This window comes from Solanum tuberosum, unplaced genomic scaffold, assembly GCF_000226075.1.
Source record: "Solanum tuberosum cultivar DM 1-3 516 R44 unplaced genomic scaffold, SolTub_3.0 scf00020, whole genome shotgun sequence".
NCBI classification, from domain to species: Eukaryota; Viridiplantae; Streptophyta; class Magnoliopsida; order Solanales; family Solanaceae; genus Solanum; species Solanum tuberosum.
The window spans coordinates 1,914,403-1,937,022 of NW_006238946.1; the positions used below are offsets into that span (position 1 = coordinate 1,914,403).

At 33.2% G+C, this 22,620-nt stretch overlaps 4 protein-coding genes across 4 annotated transcripts; all 4 read right to left on the reverse strand.

Moving 5' to 3' along the window:
• Positions 1-610: 610 nt before the first annotated feature.
• LOC102586663 (stress-induced protein KIN2-like) lies at positions 611-1,301 on the reverse strand. Its single transcript, XM_006340750.1, has 3 exons — positions 1,191-1,301; positions 854-922; positions 611-759 (listed from the first exon to the last, which is right to left on the reverse strand). Exons 1-3 carry the CDS (start codon positions 1,245-1,247, stop codon positions 685-687), a joined length of 201 nt encoding a protein of 66 aa, XP_006340812.1. The 5' UTR covers positions 1,248-1,301; the 3' UTR covers positions 611-684.
• A 402-nt stretch (positions 1,302-1,703) lies between these two features.
• LOC107059141 (uncharacterized) lies at positions 1,704-2,324 on the reverse strand. Its single transcript, XM_015305574.1, has one exon. It carries the CDS (start codon positions 2,322-2,324, stop codon positions 1,704-1,706), a length of 621 nt encoding a protein of 206 aa, XP_015161060.1.
• An 8,483-nt stretch (positions 2,325-10,807) lies between these two features.
• On the reverse strand, positions 10,808-11,754 carry LOC107059227 (uncharacterized). Its single transcript, XM_015305715.1, has one exon. It carries the CDS (start codon positions 11,750-11,752, stop codon positions 10,874-10,876), a length of 879 nt encoding a protein of 292 aa, XP_015161201.1. The 5' UTR covers positions 11,753-11,754; the 3' UTR covers positions 10,808-10,873.
• Positions 11,755-14,271: 2,517 nt separating this feature from the next.
• On the reverse strand, positions 14,272-15,973 carry LOC102587006 (pentatricopeptide repeat-containing protein At2g17670). The gene has a single exon (XM_006340751.2). The coding sequence runs from the start codon at positions 15,860-15,862 to the stop codon at positions 14,459-14,461; it is 1,404 nt and encodes a 467-aa protein (XP_006340813.1). The 5' UTR covers positions 15,863-15,973; the 3' UTR covers positions 14,272-14,458.
• Positions 15,974-22,620: the final 6,647 nt, after the last annotated feature.

The window sequence follows — 22,620 nt, forward strand, 5'->3', positions numbered from 1 at the left end:
TAATATTTAATAGCAAGTGTAAAATAGACATAAAAGATAAATAATCTCTTGATGTTCTAAACTGAACAAGTATAGTTGGACAACTATTTTTAGTATAGTGGACAACTATTGTTGGACGGAATAATTTAAATTTACTTCAGTTTGATTAAAATGCAACTAATTACTACTCCTATTAAGATCGAGAAGAAGTAAAAATAGTACTAAGATCGAGAATTTTTTTAGAATATAAACACTTTAATTTAATTAGCAGTTTTTTGTTCAGTTAACGTAAACAGAAGCGTCATTTTTTTTCACTCTCTATGCTTCAGTATTAAGTACCCAATTAACTCCAAATACTTAATCAAGAAGCAGCTCTAAACTAATAATTAACTGAATTCTGATTTATAGTTTGGTATGAGTATTTAACTTTTAATTTTAAATATTTAAATTAATCTCCTGATCTGATTTCAAAAGAATCTGTAAAATTGAACCAAACAATAGTAATATTATTAGAGTGAAACAAAAATAAAGAGAGCTGTGACAATGTAAACAGCTTCTTCTTTAATTCAGAAACAAGAAAACTCTTAACAATGCTCAATGCTAAGCAACATAAGCTGCTTCCCTAATTTGAGAAAAAGAAAAAAACAAAGAAACTTCATACTTTTGAAAGGGGAAAAAACAACCCATTTAGTTGAAAATAGGAGTTTATTTGTTTAAGCCAGTGGCATTTTTAACTGCATTAGTCGCCTCTTGTGCCTTGGCCTGCATTTGCTGCCCCGCCTATAAACCAAATATAACACATTATTTTTTTGTCTAATGAATCAGCTAAAAGTGTGTGTGTGTGTTTGTATATATATATCAACAAGCAAATTACCTCCTGGATTGTTTCCCTGGCAGATTGTGCAGCATTGGCGGCCCTGTCCATCATCTGGTTACCTTTTTCCTGATGTAAATATAACAACATATATCGCACGTTGTCAAAGGCAGAGCTACATAATCTGAATAGAATAGATTCTATTTGTGTTAAAAATCATATGTTAATAAGTGAAAAATAGTTTTGTTTATATATACATAATAAATTGTTGCATTCCCTCGATTTGTTATTCTTGCATTATTTTTCCAAATCCATTTATTAGAATTTCTGGTTCCATCAATGATCTTCGAGCATGTTAAAGGAAAATTGAATGTGCAAGTAATAGCATGTAAATTACCTGAGCTTGGCCCTTGGCTTGGCCAGCTTGGTAGCTCAAGTTCTGGGAGTTATCCATGATTTTGGAATAGAAATTGAGAAAGTAATGTCACAGAGTGAGAAATCAAACTATTTGCCGAAGAAATTATGAATTGCTTGTTGATGTTTTGTTTTAGGAAAACTTTGGTATTTATAGATCTTGAAATACATTCAGCGCTCGACATTTGTTAATCTTGGTTGAAGGGTAAGACACATTTCTAGGCCTCAATATTGGGAAGCAGTTAAGAAAAATTAGCCTTGTAGTAATGAAAAAACATAATTCAACAAGAATGGGTCTCATTATCATTTGGCTCGTCATATAGTAAATATTAATCGAATAATGCAAAATAAACAAACTAGTAGAGAGGAATGGTTGAACTTTGGCTTTGCATATTTCACTTCCAAATATTACAAAAATTGGTGTTCAAGAATAGGCATATGCTTTTAAAAATGTATGCCTTAATTCTTATATATTAAGACTAATGTACAATATCTTCTAAGGAGTAAGGATGTTAAGAAGGCAGACTCTGTTTCTGATTAATTGCCTTGACCAGCACTCTGTGCCAACCTCAATAGCTTGAAGACCAGTATTTAATATCTGCAATTTTCTCTGAATCATCGATACATCAACTTTAAAATCGTTGTTGTGAAGGTAAGAACAAAGAGCAAAATCAACATATTCAACCTCATTGATTGTCTTTTCATCTCCCTTATAAGTCATTGATTTTGTAACAAGCATTTTTGAAATCAATGACCACCCGTTTTTCTTCGCCTTTGAAGCTGGCGAAGACAAGAAAGAAAGTTGGGAACATTGGACTGAGATGGTCAAGATTGATACTTGTCTTAGTACTGCAAATAGCTTAGATAAAGATGGATCTAAATCGAGGAGAGCTTGTTGAATCATCGGGGACTCTAGAAGGTCTTGAACACAATTATACAACTCTGCTAGCCCTACAAGGCCTTGTTGAATAGTGTTTAAACTAAAAGGGGTTGTTGTTGAAGAAATTGATGTTGATTCCCATGTTTTGAGCCTGTTTAGCTCAATCTCAACTCTTAGATACTCTGGCTGTGAACGAGACGGAAAGCTAATCAATCTAACATGACTTGAATTAGCCATCTCTATATCTACGTTTTACTATAGAGACTTAGTTATCAAGTGAATGCTAGAGAATGATCATTCTTGCCTCTACTTATATCTTTTTGTGGAATTGTGTATGTTTCTAATTTTTTCAATTATTGTAGGTGATGTTTATTGGTGTAGTAGCCAACAGCCGGCAGTGTAGAATTGTTTTATTTGTTGGCTCTAAAATAGGTTACATTAGGCTTTAGTCCCTTTCTCCTAATAGTGATGTTCATATTGAGAATATATAGTTATATTGTTGCCCCCCAATCATTATGTGCTACCGGCCTCACCGCCTAAGAGTTGAAATTAGTAAAATGACATCTTTTAGTTGTTATTCCTACTACAAATTCTACAAGTTTCAACATCACTAGCTGGCTTATTATTCTTGCTGGATACAAAAGAAAGCAAACCTAAACATATCCCAATTAGTAAACTCTTAATTTCACCAAGAAAAATACAAAAAATGAATTACTGGATTTTGTGTTCTTTGAATACAATCTTTCACGGTCGTTGTAGTGTCTAGAATTATTCTTGTCGCTATTTTCACAAGAGGGGTGTGACTTTCGTTTGATTTTTTTATTTTTTATGAAAGAGAGATTTTATTGATGAATATTTGTGAGTAAACCCTATTTATGCCTTCATTCTCCACTCCTAAATAATATCCGAGATTCGAGAGCCGTTAATATGTGTTACTCGAACATAGGATAATATGGAGCTCCTTGTGTTATATTTGATCGTCAAGAACGTCAGACGCACCACACTTGCTTTGTGTTATATCAGAAGGAATGCTCATAAGTCATAACTTTTCATTTTGGTTAAAAAGTTGTGTACATTATCTTACTATTAATGCATTGATTATTTTGCTAATTACTTGGTTAAGACCTAATATGATTATTAGCTAGAGCTAGATGATTATTGTAAAACTACACTACTCTTAATAATTCAACTACGATCCTGAAACCATTGATCAATAGATCAGTAATTAAAATCAATGTTAGTTTAAACCTTTAAACTGATAATTAAACAACATTAGACAGGAATCGAAAACCAATTAGGTGATGTTTAATCAACCGTAAACATTCTTTGTCTTGATGTCTGTCATTATCATGTGATTATTATAATTTAATCATGCTATTTTATTTTTTTGGCAGAAAGGTCGGAAAGCACGTTAATAAAATAGAACAAAACATAATAAAGAAGACATTTTTAATTTAATTAGGTTGAATATCCAGTGTCAGGTGACCGTACATGGCATAATTCTTCTGTACAAAGAATTAATTAGGGACGGTTTTACACCTAAATAGTTGCTAGTATTTCCAGCTAAAAAGAATACGTTCGTCGCATGTTGATTAATTAGCGTTAATTACTATTCATTATACTTCTTAATGGCATAAAACAAATTAGTCAGCAGAAAATATGGTTTCGAGAAACCATGCATCTTTACTGGGTTAATTACATGATGCAAGGCCATTGGACTGATCATAGTTAGTTCAATTGCATGAAAAATAATCTAACTAATTTTTCTTACCACAAACTTAAAATCACATAACTTTCAATAAATATTCGCAAATAACATTAAAGCCTTTTTGGCCGCCCAAATCCCAATCATCAATGACCAAATTTCCTATTCTAAAGTCCAAGAGAGACATATTCTAGCAAGTAGTTAAGTTTTTTTTTTTTTTTTGAGAGACAAAAATAGTGAACTTTCAAAATCTACTGCTGGCTAATCATTTTTGCTATAGTACGTAGCAAGAATATACTGAAAACAAATTCAAAGAATTTGAAAGATTTTAATTAGCATGGTAAGTCTAGACAAATAGGTAAGTTTTTTTTTTTTTTTTGAGAGACAAAAATAGTGAACTTTCAAAATCTACTGCTGGCTAATCATTTTTGCTATAGTACGTAGCAAGAATATACTGAAAACAAATTCAAAGAATTTGAAAGATTTTAATTAGCATGGTAAGAATTTCAATGTGCTAGATTTTGAATAGCCAACATCAAACAATTTTGATTAGGCCCATTTTCTGCGGAAAGATACAGTTATGGACAAATCCACTGCCACTCATAATATTTTAGCATGTGATGACAGAAAGGTGTAGCTGCTTCAGGTGACACACTACATTATATTATTTTAAATTAATTAAATTCCTATTTCATGATCTGCCTAATTCATTTCAGATCCATCACTGAAAAATTCTACTTCTTGTGATCATTAATGTACTACTCAGGGATGGAGCTATACTCCACATTGTCTGAAATTATATTGTACAAAATAAGATCATATTAAATAATACGGTGGTTTATAATTAGAATTGGTTGAGTCAGTTAAGTATTCACGCGAAAGTTGTTATGCCCACTTGTAGAGTACAAAGTTAGTTACAATAATTGTGATGTATAAATAGCTGTAACTTGGATCTGGTTCATATATGAAAACACTTTTTCTTCTTCTTACTCAAAATGCTCTCTATGATGTAGTCAATAAACCATTAATATGGTTTAACATGGTATCAGAGCCCAGATCGTGAGGGATCGATCTACGTAGAAGAAGATAAGAACAAGTGAAGAAAAAGCTCCTAAAAGAGGCATCAATGCCGATAGATGAAGCAACATCAATGGCAGAAAATGAAGTCACATCTCTGAATCACAATCATCCACTTTATCTTCAAGCATCTGATGCACCTGGAGTGATCTTAGTTCCAATCAAGCTAACAGGACCAGAGAATTATGCCTTGTGGAGTCGCTCGATGAAATTGGCTCTTAGAGGAAAAGGAAAACTTGGATTCGTTGATGGATCATGTAGGAAGACAGCTTTCAAAGGAGCACTGGAGGAACAATGGGAAAAATGTAATGCAATAGTGTTATCGTGGATTGCGAGTACTGTTACAAGTGAATTACTGCCAGGGATTATATATGCTTCAAACGCGAAAAGAGTTTGGGAAGACTTTGAGGAAAGGTTTGATAGATCAGATCTAACGCGAATTTATCATTTGTGGTCTGAAATTGCACCTCTTAAATGATTTCAAAGTAAAAGAAAAGGAACTGATGGTTACAAGAATGACTACAAAGCAGCTGAAGGTTTTAGGCCTGACTTCAAACCAAATGCACACTTCACAAGGAATGTTGATGACTTCAATGGTAGAGGAAAGCAAGCTGAAGGTGCACATTTCACAAGGAATGCTGATGACTTCAATGATAGAGGAAAGCAAGCTGAAAGTGCTCATTTCGCAAGGAATGCTGATGATTTCTATGATAGAGGAAAGCAAGCTGAAGGTGCACATTTCACAAGGAATGCTGATGACTTCAATGATAGAGGAAAGCAAGCTGAAAGTGCTCATTTCGCAAGGAATGCTGATGATTTCTATGATAGACCTGACTTCAAACCAAATGCACATTTCACAAGGAATGCTGATGACTTCAACGATAGAGGAAAGCAAGTTGAAGGTGCACATTTCACAAGGAATGCTGATGATTTCTATGATAGAGGAAAGCAAGCTGAAGGTCACATGACACCACCTCAATACCAAAATCTGGTAAACAGGATGGATAGAGCAGGAACATCAGATTGTGTTGCTAATATGTCAGGTATGGCTTCTTTAAACTCAAAACCAGGTAGAGTTTATGAATGGATAATTGATAGTGGAGCTACACACCACATCACACCTAATGAAGAGTTGTTGACTGCTATTAGAAGAATACAAGGAAATAACAGTGATGGAGTACAAATTCCAACAGGAAGTAGATGTGATATCAAAGGAATTGGTACTGCACAAGTTCTAGAGGACCGTGAACTTAGAAATGTCTTGCATGTGCCAGACTTCAAATTTAGTTTGTTGTCAGTGTCGAAGTTAACCAGGGAACTATCTTGTACAATGTGTTTTTTCCCTGATTTTTGTGTCTTTCAGGGACTCTACAATGGCAAGGTGTTGGGGATTGGTAAAGAGAGGAAATGATTGTACATTTTGAGAAACCAAATACAGTCACCAGTGCAGGCTATGGCTACTGCAAATTTGAGTGGAGATGCAACATTATAGCATTTGAGATTAGGGCATACGTCAACTGGTATTTTACAGCATATTCAATCACTGAAGCATTTATCAAACAAGAATATACAACATGAATGTGAGATCTGTCCACTAGCAAAATAGTGTAGATTACAGTTTCCTGTTAGTGAAAGCAGAACATTCAAAGCATTTGAAATAATTCATGTAGATGTTTGGGGGCCATATAAGAAGCCTACTTTTGATAAAAAGCACTATTTTGTTACTATTGTTGATGACTATAGTAGATACAGCTAGCTATGCCTCATTCACTCTAAAAGTGAGGTTATTGTAGTGCTCAAAGATTTCATTGCCTTAATAAAAAATCAGTTTGGTTTGTCTGTGAAAACCTTGCGATCTGATAATGGTACTGAGTTTTTCAACTCTTTTGTAAATGATTTGCTTGCTTCTCAAGGCATTATACATCAAAGTAGTTGTGTATACAACCCTCAACAAAACGGTAAAGTAGAGAGGAAATGCAGACACATCTTGGAGATGGCAAGGGCTTTGAGATTTCAAAGTTCTCTCCCAATTCATTTCTGGGGTGAGTGTGTTAGGACAACTGTGTATTTGATTAATAAGCTACCTACTGAAGTGCTTGGAGGCAGATCACCTTATGAGATGTTGTTGAAAAAGGTTCCACGACTTGATCATTTAAGAGTTTTTGGGTGCTTATGTTATGCAGCTCAATTGCCAAGAGGGGATAAGTTTGCTCCTAGAGCCAGAAAGGCAATCTTTCTTGGTTATTCTGAAACTCAAAAGAGTTATAGGTTATTTGATTTAGTCGATAATGTTTTCTTTGTGAGTAGAGATGTAACTTTCAGAGAATCTACCTTCCCTTACTAAGCTGAACCTGCTGAACCTACTTCTACTGATCTTGACATGTTTGAACTACAACATTCAGATTATCTTTCCCCTCAACTCATTCATTCTTCTGATCATCCTATTCCTGATCCTATTCTTGAGAACAGTCCTACTTCTATTCCTGAAGATATTCTTAAAATTGATGCCTTACCTGCATTGCCACCTACAGAAGCCTCCCAATTCCAGATCAGTCTAAGTCCAGACCTTCTCGAACTATTAAACCTCCTGGATGGTTAAATGATTTCATCACTACCTCTAAAGCTAAGCCACCATCTGCCAATTGTTCCTATTATATTTCGAATTCTCTCTAATACTCACATTTGTCCCCTCCTTACCAAGCATACTTGGGTTCATTCTCCCCTCAAGTTGAACCAAAAACCTTTAGAGAAGCATCTCAAGATTCTAAATGGATTGCAGCTATGACTGATGAACTTTGTGCCTTGGAAAGTAATCACACTTGGGAGGTGGTAGACCACCAGGCAAACAAGCTATTGGCTCTAAATGGGTGTTTAAAATAAAGCATAAGGCTGATGGGACTGTTGATAAATACAAGGCAAAATTGGTTGCTAAAGGATATACACAAAATGAGGGGTTAGATTACCATGAAACATTCTCCCCTGTTGCTAAGATGATAACAATGAGAACTCTAATCAGTGTTGCAGCATCTAAGGACTGACCTTTGATTCAAATGGATGTTAATAATGCATTCCTTCAAGGTGATTTACATAAAGAGGTTTACATGTCCTTACCTCAAGGTTTCCACAGACAGGGGGAGACTAGAGTGTGTAAGCTGTTGAAATCTTTGTATGGGCTGAAACAGGCTTCTAGACAATGGAATATCAAATTATCTACTGCCTTGTTGGAAGCAGGATACATTCAGAGTTCATATGGCTATTCCTTATTCACTAAACAGTGTAGTAATGACATAGTTGTAATTCTCGTTTATGTTGATGATTTAATGATCATAGGAAACAACCAACAACTGATAGATGATGCTCAGAGACACTGCATAGCAAGTTCAAAGTGAAAGACTTGGGGCAGCTCAGGTATTTTTTAGGGATTGAAGTATTGAGGTCAGAAAAAGGGATTCTACTTAACCAAAGAAAGTATATTTTGGAATTACTCTCCACAGTAGGAATAACAGGAGCTAAGCCAGCTTCGACTCCTATGGAAATGAATGTAAAGCTTACTACACTGGAGTATGACTCAGTAGTTGGAGGTGTTGAAGATCATGTGTTAAGTGATGTTCACAGTTATCAGCAATTAGTTGGGAAACTGATCTATGTGACCATCACCAGGCCTGATATATGTTTTGCAGTCCAAGTCCTCAGTCAATTCATGCAACATCCCAAGAAGTCACATTGGGATGCAGCATTGAGAGTTCTTAGATATCTCAAACAAGCACTTGGCAAGGGGTGTTATTGACAAAAGGACCTATCACAAGCTTGACAGCATACTGTGACTCATATTGGGCAGGTTGCCCTAACACCAGGAGGTCAGTGACAGGGTATGTAATTCAACTTGGAGATTCTTTAATTTCATGGAAGTCAAAGAAGCAACATACTATCAGTAGAAGCTCAGCAGAGGCTGAATACAGGAGCATGACAGGCACAGTAGCAGAAATTATTTGGCTAACTGGATTATTAAAGGACCTAAGGGTAGACATTACTACTCCAGTCAGTCTCTGTTGTGATAGCAAAGCTGCTATGCAAATTGCTATCAATCCAATCTTTCATGAGAGGACTAAACATATCAAGATTGATTGTCATTTTATAAGAGAGAAGATCAAAGATGGCTTGATCAAGCCTGAATATGTGGGGACCAAGTCTTAGCTAGCAGATTTACTTACAAAAGTCTAGGGATTGTACAACATCAATTTCTTCTTTCCAAGCTAGGAGTCCTTGATGTCTTCCATCCTAGCTTGAGGGGGAGTATTAAATAATACGGTGGTTTATAATTAGAATTGGTTGAGTCGGTTAAGTAGTCACGTGAAAGTTGTTATGCTCACTTGTAGAGTACAAAGTTAGTTACAATAATTGTGATGTATAAATAGCTGTAACTTGGATCTGGTTCATATATGAAAACACTTTTTCTTCTTCTTCTTCTTACTCAAAATGCTCTCTATGTTGTAGTCAATAAACCATTAATATGGTTTAACAGATCAAAATATCTTTTTTCGCATATATATACAAAATAATTATTGAATCTCCTTAACATAAAAGAACTGATTCCTAGTGGATGAAGGATACTCAACATAAAAGATTGAGAGCACCGTATTATAGCTGTTTAGATCTATTTCATTTGTCAATGAAATGAAATATATATGGGGAATACATAGGTTTTTATCTAACAACCTGTCTTGCTGATCATGGAAGTGGATTTACAAAGATACGATTTTGTGCATATGATCAGGTTCAATGTTAGGATTGATCACACTAAATTGTGTAGTCATTTTCTTGTCCCTCCAATTAATTATTCCTCCTAGATAAATTCATATAATTAAGACTAGCTAACGATGCAGCATTCATCGTAAATCCATGAACCTTAATTTGGACAAGAAAAGCTGAAATAATTGAACATGTTTTATCAACAATGATCATCTTGTTCCCATGTGATCGTCATTATCATGTGCTTTTTCATAAATTATTAGTCCTGTACTAATTAAGTACATTGCTAATTGTATTCTCCAGAAAACTAGAAAATAATTAAACAAAAAAGATCTTGTCTTCTACAGTTTTGTCTATGGCAATTCAATCTCACATAATCGTACAAGACATTGTCCTTTAGCAGGTCAAAATAATAATTAAGGATTATACTCAAATGGTTACAAATTATCAAAACAACCAACGCAATTCATGCATGTGGTTTAATTTATTGATAATTATTTGAGCTTAATTCATTGTATTTTGATTATACATTAACCAAATCTGAAGCACTGCTGGCTAAATATCTATCTAATTATTCCAATTATCAGTACACAATTTATTTGCTTTACAGCAGGAATCGATGACAATTATTATTAGTACTTTCAAATTCATGGATCCTGGAACATCATATAAATTATTATTAGTACTAGTAGTTTAAGATATATAAAACCTAAACCCCTTTTTCGGATCATCTTTCTAATCATTGGGTTATCATATAACTAAGATTGTTATTAATCAAGTGTTTTAAAAGATGGAGGCGTAGCCATAGAAAGTTAGCCCCATATAGTTTTATTTTTCAGATTTTTAAAAATAAATAGAATTAAAAAGAATTTTTAAAATAAAATAAAATAGAAGTTAGAAATGTATAAACACTATATAATTTGTGTTATAGATTGGGTATACATCTGAGATGACTACAAATTATTACTAGCCCGTGACCAATTCATGCTTGGATAGTCCCAACTTGAATTGGGAATCGTCATATACAATTAGTCATGTAAAAGAGAATCGCAGCATATAATTTGAGACAGAAGTAGTAGTAAATTAATTAGTTTAGACTTGTTATGGTAAAAAGATAAAACACAAAATAAGAAGATGTATCTCAAAGTTAAGATTTAATTATAACTTTTTCTCAACTATTCATCTTCACTATAACAAAATTTGTGTATAACCTATAGGTAAACTCTTTCATATGTACAAGAAAGAATATGTGTTCTTAAAGTGCAAGAACATTAAGAAATGAAACTCTAGTTTGGATCAATTGCTTATACAAGCTTTCTAATCCAGCTTCAAATCCCTTTATACTTTCATCAAGCATCTCTAATCTCCTTCGTGCAATATTGACATCAACCTTACCATCATTCCTCTTAATCTCTTCGAGAAGATCGCCAAGAGCTATATCAACATTCCCCATTTCATTAAAAAATTGTCTACTTTGACAAGAACCTGATTTTGTGATCATCAATTTCGAAATCATCGACCATCCTCTAGGCTTAAATTTTGTATCTTGGTAGCACAAAAATACCAAAAGAGCTTTAAAAACTGATATACTTATTCCTGTTACTTCTCTAAAGTTTTGTTCAATGTCCAAAAACAGAGAACATCCAACTCTGTTTTCCATATGTTTCAATTTCCTCAAGTATTTTCCAATCTCCTTTTTCATTTTCTTCCTTAAGGTAAAATAATTACCAATTTCCCTTTCGATGCTTGAATTTCCACCTTTTCGTCGTAACGCTGATTGAAGATGTTGCACTTGTTCCTTAATAGTACAAAATAAGTTTCTAATTGTAGCACATGAGTCAAGTAACTCAAGTGATCCTTCTGTTGCCTCTTCTACAAAACCCCCATTTTGATGTTGGATAAGAGCTTTTTGTGTGCTTGGACACTGAAGCAGTTCCTGAAATGAATTGTATAATTCTACAAGCCCAACAATACCAGCTTGAATTGTATCTGCACTATGTGACGACGACGTTTCGGAGTTTTTCAGCTTGTTTAATTCATCTTCAATTTTTAGGCCATTAGGATGTAATCTTGTAGGCAAGCTAATAGATCTAACAGGGAATAATAGACTCTTAGATTTATATGAGATTGCCATGGTTTTTGTTTTGTTTTGGAAGAAAGACTCACTTGTTTTTTTTTATGTAACAAAATAAATGATTCAAGAGTTTATTTATAGGTACATGACCTTTTTTCCTGGAATTAATTTGTATGTGACAGCTATTAACCTAGGCAATAGTTTATTTATTTTAGTAATCTTGTTACGTCATTAACCAACAATATGCAATTTGTTAGAGTATACTTTTCTATTCCTTGCGTTTTATGGCCTCAGAATTTGCAACGTTTTGACAATCATTACTTAATTGGATGAATTCTAAATTCAATCATTGAGTATAGAGAGTGCTCTAGAGCTGTACTATGCCTTGTTTTTCTCCAACAATTTTCTGCAAGATTCCCTTTTTTTAGATTTTAATCGTATAGTTGAATTAAAGTTTTTTTTTTAAAACATACATGGGGAATTGTACATGTTTCTGGACATTACATGCATCTGGAAAATTTCTATTGGTTAACACTTAACAGCCCTAGTTACCGGTTGCATTGATCATGAGCTAGCTAGGTATAGGGTTTTTGGTGAACAAGAATTATATAGCTGGATACATTTTTGTATATATATATTTGGTTTCCCACTCGGTGTCCGGTGCCCACATTGGAGTCTCCGACTAAATCCGGATCACGCATTGCAAGCTCCAACATGATTTTCTTCATACTCATTACTCAAGGCTCAAACCTAAAACATCTGATTAAGGATAGAGCGATACCAAAACCCATGTTGGTCAAAATTAGTATATTTGTTTGGAATGGGTAGACAAAGGATAAGTTTAGGTTATAGAAAATTATGGTATCTTGGAAATTGAGCTAAGGTTGTGTTTAAAGATTATATTTACATAGGAACAAATAAAGATTTGGTAAGGAGGAGGGCGGCGATTTGTTGGGTGACTAATGGAACAGAGGAAAATATAATATACTCCATGCTTCTTGAGTGAACGAACCATTTGCCATTAATTCAATCACAACTTCAGTTTTCAAAGCTCTTTTTACCTCATTAGACCTACAACAAACAAGGGTTACTTAGAGTTAGTGTGGTTCAGAACAAATGAACTATATTATATTTTTGTCATAAATTTGCCTTATTATCATAAGAAATAAAGATGATGAACCAAGACACCCAATTGGTACACTGAAACCTAAGGATAATAAAGAGAACATGTTATTTTCAGTGTCAGAAAATACAGAGCATAGAACCTTATCCCCATGTATATGCATATTGCCATTTTGAAAAAAATAAAATAAAAAAAATCATTGCTCTGCAAACAAACCAAGAGACAATCAAGAAGATTTCTTGTTTGCAGATCCCATGAAAACAAGGGACATCAACATGTGACAGAATCATAAGCCAACGTTCATGAAATGGAGCAACACAGGATGATGTACCCTGTTTTTTGTGGCCCGCACCGTTCTAACCAGCCCAGTTAGCCATCAGCTGCATTACGGAACCTTCTTCAGTTAATGGTGAAGTGCTTCCAATCTCTGATAACACATACACAAGAACAGGATGGTTTTTAAATTTAGGAGAAAGTTCAATAAAGTTTCAAGTCGGACAAGCTGAGGAGGCCTTGTGCCTTAAAATGGAAGTCGACCTCTTGGGATTACTTCCTGCCATTCCAACTCTTAGCGTAATGAATCAGCTCCCTGAAAGGCCAGTCATTGACCTCATTAGACATCTTTGGGTGCTATACCCATGTTCAGTTCAAAGATTCCAAATAAGCGCACAACTAGACAAGGTATAGTTAGTAAATGTTTTTAAACGCTCCCAAGTGATTCGTTCAATCAAGTGTTCTACACTTGTTCCACTGATACTTCAAGTTAAAGAAAGAACAGAAAGGTCAAAAGTACTTTCTTCAGTGTTGAGAAATTTTAGGACCCAAACTACCATGAGTAATTACATAGACAGATCCCTAGGAACATAATAGTCTTGATTACACAACTACATTACATAATAGTCTTGATTACACAACTACATTAAATAATAAATGGAAAATAAACCTGTTTTCCTCCTATCATATTGAAGTTTGACTTTTTCATCTTTCATGGCTGCAAGGATAAAACGTTAAAAAAGCACCCAAGGGTGTGACTTTAGTAGTGCAGGAAGTGGGGGAGAATATTGAGACCAGTTCAAATCTCATCACATATGTGAATTCTTCTCATCTGTGTAAGCCGTGGTATGCAGAACTACCGGTACATATGCTAGTGGGATTTAGCAGGTACCCAATGAATGAAATAGTCGAGTTGCGGGGAAGCTGGCCCAAACACCACCATCATATCATATGTAAAATGGATAAAGTGCTAAACAATTCAAGACACTAAGATGACTTTATACATATCCAATCTTATGCAAATAAAGGTTCCAGCCCAGCAGGGTGTATTGTATACAACGAGAAATTTAGTGTTAGTTTTCTAAATGATTGGAAAATAGTTAATGTTCCATACTCTTCTAGCTTGAGAACTCCTGTTATATTTACAATTAATTCAGACACATACTTCCAGCCATATGTATAATAAATTCAAACACTCCTGTGTATTTCATAACATGAAAAAGTACATAAAAAGGATCAAATGATGAGAAGATTATACTTCTTAAGCTCATAGAGGAGCACTCGGAGAAGTGACAAATCTCTAAGCAAGATTAACAATGCCCATGAATAACTAAAACACTTCAGATGAATCAGAATACCAGCAATGGGGATCAAATGACAAGTCCCTGCTCTCTAGCCTTCTTAAGCCACTTCAAAGTACTCTCCAATGTTGTGTACGCAGCAACATCAGTCAAACTCTTGCTCTCTATTGCGTAATCAAAAACGTCATAAGCTTCTGCTACTCTGCCATTCCGACAGAGTGCTCTGAGAAAAGTTCCATAAGATCCTGTTTCAAGCTTCGTACTATTCTGCTTCATAACATCATACAGTTTCATTCCCTTATCCAACAATCTTCCCTTACATAACCCATGAAGCAATGTATTATATGTACACGAATTAGGAGCACAGCCCCGTGCTTCCATTTTCTCCAACAAAGCCACTGCTCCTAATGGATCTGCTTCTCTACACATCCCATTCATTAACGAAGTATACGTGACTGCATCTGGAACATGGCCTTCCTCCATCATAACATTCAAAAACTTCTTAGCATCTTTAACCCTTCCCGACTTAGACAATCCATATATCAATGTATTATATGTCACAAGGTCAGGCTTTACTCCTTCCTCCTGCATTTTCTTGTATACACCTAACACTTCACCCCCTTGACTTAACATACAATAACCCTTCATAATTGTATTATAAACATAGCAATCAGGCTTGTAGCCTTCCTCACTCAACACCCCTAACAATCGAGTCGCCTCCCTAAGATTTTTACTATTACAAACATTGTCAATCATAATTGTATATGTAACAAGATCAGGTTTTATATCAAAACCCTCCCTCATTTCTTTAATAAAGTTATTCATAGTACTCAAAGGCCTGTTCTTGCATAAATGCCTAACAATAAAATTATAAGTATACGTATCAGGCGGAGAGTCTTTGGAGGAAAGTTCTTTCACCAGCTCAATGGCTTGCTCTTCGTGGCCCGAAGAGCAAAGGGTCCTCACAGCAATGTCTGTGGAGACCTTATTAGGAGGGAAACCATTGGTAGTCATAAGATTAAGAACCTGATGAACAGGGGATAAAGAAAGGTCAACAGACTTACAAGATTGGATGAGGAGAACATGGTATGTAAACCTGTCAGGGGAGAAAGGAGGGTGAACCTTGATCACGTGATTAAGGAAAAAGATTGAATCTTGGAGAGTTGAATTGGAGGAAAATGATTGAAGAACTGCATTATAAAATTTATTGTCTGAAGTGGGGTTTCTTGAATTGGAAATTAGAGAATTGAAAAGGGTTTTAGCATCTGAAAGAGATGTTGAATCAAATGCTACAATAGATGATGGAAGTTGGGGTTCAGTATTTGATGTGAGTTTTTTCTTGGGTGTTTGTGATTTTTTGGGATAATAATGGGGTTTTGAGGTTGGAGGTGGGGATGGAGATGGAGATGGAGTTTTGATGAGAGTGTTTACAGCAAAGTTAGCTGATCTTAAGGAAGGTGGTAGTTTCCCCATTTTCTCAGCTGCTTCTTCGTCTTCTTGTAACTCAAAACTCTAACAGTTCTTCCTTCTGTGTGGACTAAATTAGGGTTCTGCAAGGGTTTATCATTTCGATCTCCGTCATGCCAAAGAAGAAGAAATGCAGATTACAGATACGGGTCATTTTGGCCCATATAGGCCCATTGGATTGCAAAAAGCCCATTTTCCTATTTAACAACCCCTACCCACTGGGCCTTACGGGGATTGAAACTTAAAGCCCAAAATATATCATACAACAGATCATACATGGATCAATTAGAATTGATTAGTAGTAGTAGTAGTAGAGAGAGAAACTACTTCTGTCAACAAAAAATGATTTTGAATTGGGAAGCATGTTAGTGGCTATATACGCACCAACTGGAAATTCAAAAAATAACTTAAAATAACGGATCATTCAATCGTTTAAATTAAAGATAGTCGTCAAATGTATAATTTATGTTAATTCATACATAATATGTATAATTTACATACATCGATTAGAAAAAGTAAACAATGAATTTGACAATCTATTTGTGTAAAGATCCCTTGGAAATATGCACATTATTGATTTTTTCGCACTACAAGTTCATCTTTTTTCGTGCTACAAGTTTTTTTTTATTATTTGAGAAAAATAAACATTTACATACGTCTTCTGAAAATGTTTATTTTTCTCAAATAAAAAAAAACTCCCGTTCGTCCTTTCTTTGTGGAATTAATCATGATCTTGACCATTTGCTGTCTATTTTCCTTTTCATAAGGTCTGTTAATGTAGTCTAATTCTTGATTAGCATTTAAGTTCTATGTATCAGTCGCTAATCATTCAAAAGATAAACTTAAATTTACTCTATCTACTAAGTTGATTAATTAACATAAAATATATATATATATATCCATTTTTTCCTATACTATAGTCTTCTAGACTATTTAGGAAAAGATTTCCTAGGATAAGATTTTGATCACTCTCATGATTTGTAATATAACATGGAACTGTTATTCTTATTGTCTCTAGTTGTATTGATAAGTCTACCATATTCTTACAACTAAAATTGTTACCCTCAAAGGTTTTATAATTATAAGGATCTCCTTCGTAGATGTGTAATCCTTCTATTAGAATTCCTTTTATATGGTTAGTTGTAGCTCCTATTTGAATTAGAATTTCTTGGGATTTCCATTCCGTCCCATTATGGATTCTTCCCATGATTTTAGTGATATTTGGATTTTCTAGAATTCTTTTAGGATATCTATTGGATATACTTTTTCTGATGGAATTTCTTTCATAATCTATTGAAATTCTAGGATTACTACTGCTAGTACTTCCTATTTCTTGTGTCTTTCCAAACTGGATTTCATATTCTTTTGGAATTTGCGCATTTTGAATTTCTGCTTCGATAATTCTTGCTATTCCTGAACATTCTTGATCAATTTCGATCATTCCTTTATTTTTGTAGATCTTTCCATAATTGGAATTTGTAACTGTATATAATGCCTGATAATAAATGCTCCTTCTATGATTACCTATATATATATATATAATATATATATATATATATATATATATATATAGTAAATAACTTGTTATAACACGTTTAAATTCCTCTGATAATATAACTTTCTTTTATCATATAACTTAAATATTTTCGATCACATATTTCTCAGTTCTCACCAATCATCACGAAGATAACACACATTATTTTATTTTTTCTATATAGAAGAGTGAAGACGATCGACGACCAATGGCAAAAAGGATATTAAATCAAATATACAAGGGCAAATTATAACTACTATACTAAAATTTGTTGATATCCGTGCACTCATGCTCAAACTAAGGCTGTATTTTTTTTATACTCTAGAAGCATCTACATCTTTCTCCACTCTTCCAATGAAAATAAATAAATATCTCATTTGCATCAGTTTTCTTAGATTTTCAAGACTAAAGCGTTAAGACATTGAGTGTTTCCAGGTATGTTTTATTCGCATTTTTGCTTAAATCTCTTCGATTAACTTTTTCAATCTTCAATTTTGAGTGACCATTTCTTTTTTCTTGCTCTTAATCAGTCCTTTTCAAATATTCAAAGATGGCTTCTGTTCACTTTCTTAATTGGATATTACAACCCTAGGTCGTTTTCTTTTTTCTTGCTCTTAATCAATCCTTTTGAAATATTCAAAGATGGCTTCTGTTCACTTTCTTAATTAGATATTACAACCCTCGGTCGTTCCAAAAATATGAATTGATAAAAAAATTAAGAATTGTGTGTTTTGTTCTATCTTCTATTTTCTTAAAATTATCTCTCTCTTAGATTATGGATAATTCAGATTTCTATGTTCTCTTGTGCTTGTGTTTAATGGTATAACAGAGCCTTCATCTTTAGTATTGAGACACTCATATAGCTAAAGCATCACAGCAAAGGCAGTCGCTTTCTTTTGAAATATTTTTGCCAAAAAAGAATACCTAACAACCGACATAAATGATATAGTAAAAATATGGCTTTAAGTTATAGTAGAAATTAAATTTTCAAGAAAACAGATGTGAGTTCCAATAAATCCTATTTGCTTACCAATATACTAATAATAATTGTTAAACTTTGAGCAAATAGGAATATAACGTGAATATCCCCAAAGTGCAGGTGTTTCATGGTTGATTTCTCTTACACTTAGATTATTTGTATGCTTAATTGGTAGTGTTTGTATTGGATGGCTGGTGGAGCACTATTTGTTAAGGTGTCCATGCATTATACTTAGTCACTTTGCCTATACATGTGTGTTTTTCTGCTTATTGAACAACATCGAAGTGCTGATCGATACGGTCTATTTTTCTATTGGTTAGGCTAGCTAAGTATTGTTTGATTTTATGCTACTACTGAATTAGGAGTTAGTTACAATTGTTTGACCTCTTCTCACTCTTGCTACATTTATTTATTAGAATAGAAATAAAGCTTTGCAACCTCTTCTTTATTATGTGTTTTCTGTCTTTCTCTCCAGAAATTTGTGTCTTCTGGTGCTTTTATCGTTAAGCTTTTTCTATATGGTCAAATCAAATGTTTATTAGACACTAAAATATCAATGTTCATCAAGAAGTTGTACATGTAATTTTTGCTCTTCAAGAGTTGCGAGGCTTAGATTCATACTTCTCTAATTATTACTATATATTATATTAATTAATAAGACTTGGACGACCAAGGGCAATCACTTTCTTTAATTCTGTGAAAAATATACTATCTAACTTCTGAGTGTTTCAAATGAATGTATATGTGATCATGTGAACATATGGGTTAATTTCAAAATTCATGATTCTTAAATATGCTATTGTTGTTGAACATCTTTTTTAATGGTAAAAATATCCAATCTCTTTCTATTTGTCTGTTCGCTTTATTTTCTAATTATTATATATATAAAATATAAAATATTAATGATTTTGTTATTATTAATCAAATTTTTTTCATTTTTTCAGAAAGAAACATTATCGCTCCAAAATGTGGAAGATCAATTGAACGGCAAGATATTCAACATTCAAATGAAAAGGCTGTTCACAAAAAAATTGGATGCAACGCAAAAATTATCCATTTTGTCTTACCTGGAGAAACAAGATGTGATTCATAAACCAATGACATCTACGACAGTCAATGTTACAGATGCAAAAAAGCGCACAATTGAACATCTTAGTTCAGGCGAAAAAGAATATTCAAGCATGGCAAACAAATATAATCCTTCCACCCACAAACATAGCATGGAAATGAAAAATCATCCCATGAAAAAGAATTAAAAGGTATGTGAATTATTTTGTACATTTTTTAAAACTTCATCTTTGCTGACTAATATAAATGGAATTGTATTTATTTTCTTTAACTTCAATTCAGTCTCTAGACACATTTTCTTTTATTGTTTTGAATTGCAGTTGGAACACTTTTTGCTGTGGTTCTCAAAGTGATTTTTTTGGAACTCTTTTGTTGCTGCCTGAATGCTGTGTTTTGCAAGCTTTTGATGTTGCTATGTGGATGCCTTATGCCCTGTTCTTTTGTCGAAATTGAAAATATTTTCTCCTCTGATAGCAGGTTAGTTAAAAGTTATCTTTTTACAAGTACTCCATTTATCAACTTAAATGAAAATATATTCTTTTTGTTGTTATGATTATTATTATCACTGAAAACTATTCTATTCATTTTTAGTTCCTAAAAGATGATGTAACTTTCCTCTATTGATCTTGTTGGAATAACCACCTTAAACTGATAGAATCAAAAATTATAAACAAAATAACAGTTAGTAATTAAAAACTTGTGAAATCAAACCTATTTGGTAGAATTGTTTGCCTATTTTGATTTATATGACTATTAGACCAATCTCTTCAGTGATTTCTCCTTGTTGATTTGTTTGAGTTTTTCCTTATGGCTTACATTGATCATAGGAGAAAACTTTCGATTCTTCCTTTAAAGAGTCAAAATCAAGCGCTAGCTCAAAACTGTGCCTTTCTCAACTTCAGCCAATCAGTGTCTGTTGTATCTCCACCATTTTATAAATTTTGTGACCCATATACTTTTGCCAACTGATCCTACACAAGTCAAATAATAGGCATATATGTGGTTGACAGCTTAAAATTAAGGAAGTCAAATTTATCAATGTTTAAATTTGCTCTTCATGTTAGTTACTGTTGCAGCTTGTATATATCAATGCAGTATGACAGCTCTTTCGAGTAATGGTAATTAAATCAACCACTTAAATAAATCTTTTTCCATCAATGAAGTTTCCCTTACAATAATATTGGAGTGGTGTTGATCAGTCATTAAGAAGTAAAAACAATAGTTTTGTTGAATTCGTAGTTCTTGGTGGCCTCACTGATTTATTTTTACAAGTAAGCAACGTGTCATTTACTTTCAAGTTACGTTCAATAAAAATCATCTTTACGTAAATTATCATTGTTTCTATTGTCAGCTTATCTACTACAAAAAGGATAACAACAACATTTCTTATGTTGTTGTTGGGAAAGAAAGAATATGCGAGTTTGTTGAGAGTTAAATGTCTTGGCCATGTGGTTTATAATGCTTCTGTTATTACCGTTACATTGTTTGATGTTGTTTTTACTGCCTATATTGTCAGAGTTGGATTAAATTATTTATAAATTCTAGACTTGCTAACAGATATATCATGTGTTGTATAAACTATGTGATTCTGTGCTGACATTTAATCCCTCAATTTTAATGTAACAGGTGATTTTGATTTTAAAAAATGGTTCAAAAGATCCAAGCATGAAAGATGCATCTACTTTTGTCTAATTTAAAATAGTACGTAAATGTATGTAATTAGCACTCCCACATATGAAAATATTAAAACTATGTAAATATCTCACTTTAACATTCACTAGTATGACATTCACATGAATATATAATGAACAAATTTGGCAGCTATTATGTGTTTAAATTACTAATTTTTCTGATTGAAATATATTTTAGATCCATTATAAATTATATATTGGGACTATCTTGTTACTCCTGCCACTACTTTTCTGGAATGTACAGGGAAAGTGGCCACAATGTTTTTTGCCTAACATGTATTCGTATGAACATAGCATGGCAAATATTAACAATTGAAGAGTATTTCGAAGACACATGTCTGTAATAAAGTTGTTTCTGTAATGGGAGAAATTAGTTATATAATTACACTTTTGAAGTTTCATGTGTTTTAAGTCTATTAGATATGACATTTGTAAAAGATACATATGGCTGTAAAGCAGCATAACTAATGCAATGATTTGTTAACTTTTACACAACATACTCTTATTATGTCATTTAACAACATCAACCATTTATTTGAATTTTTATGTCTCAATTCCCAAGCTGATGTTTTTATTCTTCTCTCAGAAGTCCCTTTTTGCCATTTATAACATGTACCTATCCTGTGAAAAAAGTGTATTTAAGCAGCTTGTTCTTTCGCTTTCATTTCTAGACTCCCCTCGTAAATTTGGAACCTGTTCTAAAAGTTTTTTAGTTTTCTTGTTTTTTTTCTTCTTTCTAAACTCTACATTATTGATTTTATCATACCTATTCTGCCTGTGTAAAATTAATTATAGAAAGTTGTTTCTGTTAAAAAAATTTTATTCATTTAATTTTTAAACAATAACGACAAACTGTGCTTTACAAGTAGATTTTCTTTCGTGCATTCAGTATCTATGTAATAATAATCGATTGCCTTCTTATTATGTATATTTTGATAAACTTTGAATAAGGATACTAAATTGTGAATGTTTGCCCAACTTAATATTGAACTAATTGTTGAAACTTGAAAGAAAAATAATAGTGCCTCTCGCTTGTATCTTATTACATGTGGATTCTTTTATCGTGTAGATTAAGAAATGTGATTCGTTACTAAAATTATAGACATTGTATTTTTTGAAATTATAGTTATTTAAAAATATTTTTTACCATGTTGGATTTCAAATATATTTCATAGTAAATCAAACATAAGTAAAATTATGACAAAATTTTAAACGTTGGGCCTGTGCTTAGCACGGGCAACACTCATCTAGTATTATATAGAAGAGTGAAGACGACCGGACGACCAAGGGTAAAAGAGTCTTTTACTACTAAATAATAATATCCATCATCCACACACTAAAGAGGAATTTTCTAGAAAGATAAGCCCAAGGACAACCAAGGGTAAATGAGTCTTTTACAAAGAGTCTTTTACTACTAAATAAATATGATTGAAGGGCAGAATAGTAATTGCCAGGGTATTGTCAATTTTTGTTTTAAATTAAATTTAAAAAA

Bases quoted from the DNA above. Each gene is read 5' to 3' on its own strand.
- LOC107059141 (XM_015305574.1), bottom strand. From the start codon at position 2,324: ATGGCTAATTCAAGTCATGTTAGATTGATTAGCTTTCCGTCTCGTTCA.
- LOC102587006 (XM_006340751.2), bottom strand. From the start codon at position 15,862: ATGGGGAAACTACCACCTTCCTTAAGATCAGCTAACTTTGCTGTAAAC.
- LOC102586663 (XM_006340750.1), bottom strand. From the start codon at position 1,247: ATGGATAACTCCCAGAACTTGAGCTACCAAGCTGGCCAAGCCAAGGGC. The intron at 923-1,190 runs GTAATTTACATG...TATTTACATCAG, and splicing joins AAGCCAAGGGCCAAGCTCAG to GAAAAAGGTAACCAGATGAT. The intron at 760-853 runs GTAATTTGCTTG...TTTGGTTTATAG, and splicing joins CCAGGGAAACAATCCAGGAG to GCGGGGCAGCAAATGCAGGC.
- LOC107059227 (XM_015305715.1), bottom strand. From the start codon at position 11,752: ATGGCAATCTCATATAAATCTAAGAGTCTATTATTCCCTGTTAGATCT.